General features: G+C 38.7%; 1 protein-coding gene across 1 annotated transcript; it reads left to right on the forward strand.

Moving 5' to 3' along the window:
- Positions 1 to 3,245: 3,245 nt before the first annotated feature.
- On the forward strand, positions 3,246 to 4,561 carry LACBIDRAFT_333322 (uncharacterized protein; the record flags this gene model as incomplete). Its single annotated transcript, XM_001887911.1, has 5 exons — positions 3,246 to 3,391; positions 3,445 to 3,660; positions 3,823 to 4,072; positions 4,310 to 4,377; positions 4,516 to 4,561. The coding sequence occupies 5 exons, from the start codon at positions 3,246 to 3,248 to the stop codon at positions 4,559 to 4,561; spliced, it is 726 nt and encodes a 241-aa protein (XP_001887946.1).
- Positions 4,562 to 6,116: the final 1,555 nt, after the last annotated feature.

Consider the following 6,116-nt stretch of genomic DNA (forward strand, 5'->3'; position numbering starts at 1 on the left):
AAATCTTCCTTAAATCTCTTGAAAATTGGTAGAATGACGGGTATTTATATGCTTTACTATTTTATATAACCCGTTTATTTTTCAGAGTAATAATGGTTGAGATATAAATGGTTTATATTGGTATAATAAATTATATGCAAAAAAACCGGTCTGGATCGGTCTGAACTGGTATCATGGACCGCAAAAGACCGGTCCTAGGTGGTTCGGTTCGGTTCCCTCAATATCTGGGTCGGTCCTGGACCGGTTGCGGTCCACGGTTGCGCGTTTTCGGGGCAAAAAACCGGACTGAACTGAACCTTTAAACCCTAGAATAGATGCTCGAGTTAAATCAGTATACACCAACCAGATTAGAGATTCGAGAGATGATATGTTAGATAAAATGGCTACTCGAATTGATACACTGTTGGGTAATAAGGTGCTGGCACAGGTGGCACGTCCATCGGTACAAGAAGTTGACATAGTCAACAATATGAAAAACATTCTGTCATATTTTGAGGGACAGCAAGGTCAAGGTCAAGAAGCTGCAAGTTATGTAGCTACTAGACGCAGTCAAGCTGATACTCAGGGACAGCAGGGTTTCTTGTAGGTTCAAGGATTGAGCGATCTGGTAGGAATGCGGTCAATACCAGAAGTAAGAAAGCTCTTGAGAACCAAACTAAAGCCAAAAACCACAGACAATTAGCAGAATTCAAAGATTCTGATGATGAGCAAGAAGAAGAAATTGAAGAAGTGGAGGAAGAAATTCCTCCTGTAGTAATTAAGAAAACCCAGAAAGCTATACCAAAACCGAAAGAGAAGCCTAAACCACTTCTCCCAAGGGATGATGAAGAGGAGGATCCAGTGCATAGGCATAAACAGTTACCATACTTAAATATTCCTGACCTGAATGATCCAAGACAAAAAGAAGAAATAAAGGTTGATAATTTTGAGCCAATTATTGATACTGAGAAAAGACCTGTTTCTTATAAACACCAAGCACGTGTTTTCAACAAAAAGTTACAGAAAGTTTCCCTAAAGGCAATTGAACCCATACAACTGATTTGTCCTATTGACATGGAGTGTACAACTGCCTCTTGTAAATTTTGACACATTGGAGTATATACTCCAATGTGATATACCTTTGGTGACCCTGATTAAAGGGTCATCAATTCTTAAGAATGTTGCTGCATTGACTGGAGAATGTACAACATGTCACTCAATGTATTATGCTGACCATCAAATACATCATAATAGAGGCAGTCAGACAGAAATATTTCTGAACTCAGCTAAATACCTCCAAATTGGAAGCAATATTTGGGTTGACACAATCTTTTCAAATGCACTATTGAATGGCATGTACTCATTTCATGCATCTGCAAACACCTATACACAGTATTGGAACAATAGCTTTGGAGTTATTGACCCTCACAACACATTCAAATTCAGTCGAAAACAAGTTTGGCAAGCTTTTGTGCAGCATTCTATTTTTGAAACCCAACCTAACATTGCTATTGATGATCTTACTCAACATGCATTTGTTGTTCTTGGTAAAAATGGTGAAATACCAGGTGCAAGAGAACATACTTGTTCTGAATGTACTAAGCCATTCAAATGAGCAATGTGGGATACAGAGCGGATTCCAGGTACACTTGATGTTAATATGTTAACTTTGGATGGTGTTGTTATGGGTCCACAGGTTTGTTTATTTAATTTGGGTTGGTTTTGATTTGATATTGATTCTCTGCTTAGATTTGTGCTTTTGATGATTGCACCAATGACCTTCTCAATGCTCATGGTGGTGCACTCTGTGCAACACATGAAGCTTTACTTGCAAATAAATGTTGTGTGGTTGGCTGTTCTAAATACAAGATTCAAGGAACACAAGCTTGTGCTGAACATGTTGCTGACTGGAAGAAAAGTATTCATGATTGCAGTAAAGCCACCATTAATGGTATTCGGTGTGTTCTTCAACGTCCTGGTGAACGACAAGAGTGGCCAAACATCTTTGATGCTGCTATTCAGCTGCCACATGATGATGAGGTTGAGACTGAAAATCCTCAACCCACCATAAAACGAAAGACCTATTTCTCACCCAATCACTCATATTGTGTTGAAACAGCATGTTCACCATGTGGAGTTGTCATTGCATGGACCAAATTTCCAAAATCTGAATCTCCAACTAACATTCTTAATTGGCTTGATGAATTGTTTCCTAACAAGGAAGATCGGCCTTCTTATATATGCATTGACAAAGCATGTCAAGTTTTCAAAACAGCTGTTGGAAGTGAGAGATGGAAAGACTGGACAGACACAACTTGTTTTATTATTGACACATATCACTACAACAATCACTGTGCCAAAGATGAAATTTGTTGGAAATGGTGTAATCCTGCACCAAAAGATGGTAGTGCACCAAATCTTGTGGGAGAAACAATTGATGAGGATGGCAATCTTATTCAATGGAGAGAATTTAACACTCAAGTCTGTGAACAGCTTAATGCATGGCTTGCTGGTTATGAATCTATTTTGAAGCAAATGACATTTCAAATTTTCAATTGGTTTATACATACTATGCTTGTTTACCATGTCAAGCATGTGCTTGCCAAGATGACATCTATGGAGGATGATGAATCAGCAGATGAAGAAAGCAGTGATGAAGAAAGTAGTCATGAAGAAAGCAATCAGGAGGAAGAAATGGATTCAAAAAGTGAAAGTGGTTCAGGTTCAGACAATGATGATGATAAGGAAAGTAGTTCTACAAATAGTACTGATCATGATATGCATCTTTCAGATTGAGTATCTCTTCAATAGGAGTAGTTGGTGATAAATTATCAAAAATATCTTTAGCAATGCTAGCAAAATAGCGTATAGTTTGGTGGAGTCCAGTTTTGTGTTAGTAGAGGCAGAGGTGGAGGGGATTGTAGTATAAGGCTGCCTAAAGTGTTGAAAGTAGCTGGCATTCCAGTGGAGTCCAGTTTTGTACCAGTATGTAGTGAAGTCTTGATATATAGTGAAGTCCAGTGCAAGGGGCTGCGAGCAGAAGATCCCAAGAAATGCAACTCCACTAAATCAAGCTGTGATATCATCTGCCGCATTGAGTGCTCATCGCTCCTGGCCTTCATATCTACCGTAGCATACCATTTGTAAGTCAAAGAAAGTAGGATTAGTAACTGCATTATTGCGGAGAACCATATAAATACCATGCAAGGCAGCATTTCCAGCTGCAGACACCCTAGAACTGCAAATTTATCAAATATATCGACACCATGAGCCGTGGAGAAGTAAAAAATTATACAGCTTTGCCAAAAACTCCCAATAAGACAGTGCAATTCCAGATGCCGTCAGGTGCTTCCATCAACTACACTATCTTCCAAGAAATTGGAACCAGCACATTGCTTACAATGCAATCTTTGTAAACAGATATCTCCCCCTTACAAAACATAGATCTACAATTTACCATCAAAGACACCAGGGTGTGATTTGCAAGGATATCCAAGATCAAGACAATGCTGCTTGTCTCGACATCACTGCTCCCATTCAATCACAACCCAAAATGACACTCTGGGCAACCACATATAACAGCAGATGGGAGGAGTTGAAGATGGGGATTCCGGTGGACAAGATGGATGAATGGAGAGATCTGAATCAGGTGTTGGATAGCAATGACATGAACATTATACTGTAAGAGGATGTCAAAGACAACGACATCTATGTGGAAGAAGAAGTTGCGATTGTGTAGAGAGAATGCTGAAAAAGGTCGATATTGAACCAGTCAGCTTTACAAGATGAATCCACAAATGGCATCAAGGCTTATAAAATATGTTTCTACAAATAATTGAACAGTTACTATTTCTATCGCATTGCACACAGTGTTATCTTCACGCTGATTTGGTCTCACCTATCAGACCCTGGATTCAACTCCTTTGGGACTTTGATGGGACAAGATGAAGGGAGTCGCTTTCTCGGGATCCGCTCGCAGCCCCTTGGTCCAGTGGAATCCAGTGGAGTCCATGTGGATTATGTGGGGGATGGTAAAGTACTGGGACAGGGAGGAGGCCAAGGATTTACCCCACCAAGTGGAGCCTGCTACCATGTCAGCAGGAATTATCTTAGCACTCTCTGACTATGCAATGAACAATAATGTTCTGTTCCTGTTAAGGCCAATAGATGAAATACTCTCACACTGAATTACCGTCAAATGTAATTGATCTCCCCTCCACCTCTGCCTCTACTATGTGCAGAAACACAACATTTGCGTGATCTCAGCAGTAATAGTCTGAGAACTTCTCTCAGCACATGGCACTCATATTTTGGATGCCTGATTTTATAGTTGTGGTGGGATCCCCTTTCTGATGTTGCCCTGTGCGCACTCACATCATTGAAGGCCAATGCTTACCTGTGGGTTCAATCATTTTTGGTATTTCAATCTTTTCCTATATCCACACTTGACTGTTGCAGTGTCCTGTTCAGTGTCATGTCATGCAGCATTGCTTACATGAGAAATTGCTTATTTTTGATATGACTTTTCGGCATCAGGTTGCTGAGAGATGGCCATGATAGTACAAGTAGTTGGATTATCTAGGCAGAAGTAGCGAATGCAACTTGATCTATGGTGGAATGGGTTAAGTTTCTTGACAGGATATTACTCATCTTTCCCAAAGCAGACATCCCCCAGCAGAGGTCCCTTGGTGGCTATGTTGTTTACAGTTGTAAAATGCCAGCTGTTGTGGAGGGGTTCAAAAAGTTAAGAGTTGCATTCTTTAAAATAAATGATTTGATCAATGATCATATTTATAATCTAAACCTTATATTTTACAATATTTCAGATGTTGCTCATTTTTTTTGTAAACCCTGAAATGACAGCTGGGTAGGAGGCTGAAGATAAAGATGACTCTATTTGTCAGGGTCCATGTAAGGGGATGTTGGTCACATGACCAATTACCAAAAATGGTCAAAGATGAAAGTTATAGCCCTACACTGTAGCTTCCTGAATGTGTTTGAATTATGTTCTGAAGTGCCCCCATTGTGGACATATAAAGTAAAGAATTTTCAAGAGTGTTGCATTTTCTTTTTGTTTTCTGCATTTTTCTCCACAAAAACAAAACCAAATAATGTAATTTCAGTATATTTGGAAAGCTAAGAGAAAGGGCTACAATTATTGTATTTTGGGAAAAATGACCAAAAAAGGAAGGTGCATGCCCTAAAAGGGAAACTGACACTGACAGACTACAAAGTTTAGTGATGGACTACAAAAGCCAGACTCAGACTACAAAGTTTACTAATAGAATACAAAATCCTACAAAAGTTGGACTTAGATTACAAAGTTTAGCAATAGAACTACAAAAGTCAGACTTACACTAACTGGGCAAAAAGATTGTCTGATCATTTTTTGGACAAAGTTGGTGCTATAACACAAGAATCAAACATTTTGAGAACTAAGCTCTAGTGTATAAAATATAGCTAAGGAGGTGTAGATTGTATATACCAAGTCTGGGGATGAACAATTGAAAACTCAGGATAAGGCAGGGAATTGACTGTGACAAGTGCCAAAAATGGGATGTAACAAAGTGGAAATTCTGAATGACTGCAACCTACTGAAAGCAATTCACAACTTGAGGAAGAGATATTTTGAACACTGGATCTCCCTGCTATTGTTATGAGTTTCATAAAGTCTCTGGGCTAGAAAATTTTATATCCTCCTCTAAAATGTAAATTTGAACTTATTCTCCATTTTATGTATTTTTCACTCAATATATTTGTTGGAATGAGGTAAAATGACTCCCTATTATTGTTTGTAGTGTGTATAATACAAAAGGTAGGTAGAAATGTTAAAATGAACATTGCATGATGTCTGTAGATGCTAATTCCCAGAGTTTTTCTGGAAGTAAACAAATATCTACAACATTGGTCCTTCTTTTCTGCAAGGAGAAAAAATGCTACCATCCTTTTGAATTGATCCATGGAGACTCAGGATGTCTTTTAAACAATGCCTGAAGTATAGCATGATAGCAAATAAATTTACACTGCATATAACTTGAAAAGTCCCCAACAAAAGTAAATTTTGCATAGAGCAATCATCCTGGACCAATCCTTGACATTTTTCTTGGTGGATTGGGGCTGAAAATATTCACAAGGCA

Source organism: Laccaria bicolor, genomic scaffold, assembly GCF_000143565.1.
Source record: "Laccaria bicolor S238N-H82 LACBIscaffold_49 genomic scaffold, whole genome shotgun sequence".
NCBI lineage: Eukaryota > Fungi > Basidiomycota > Agaricomycetes > Agaricales > Hydnangiaceae > Laccaria > Laccaria bicolor.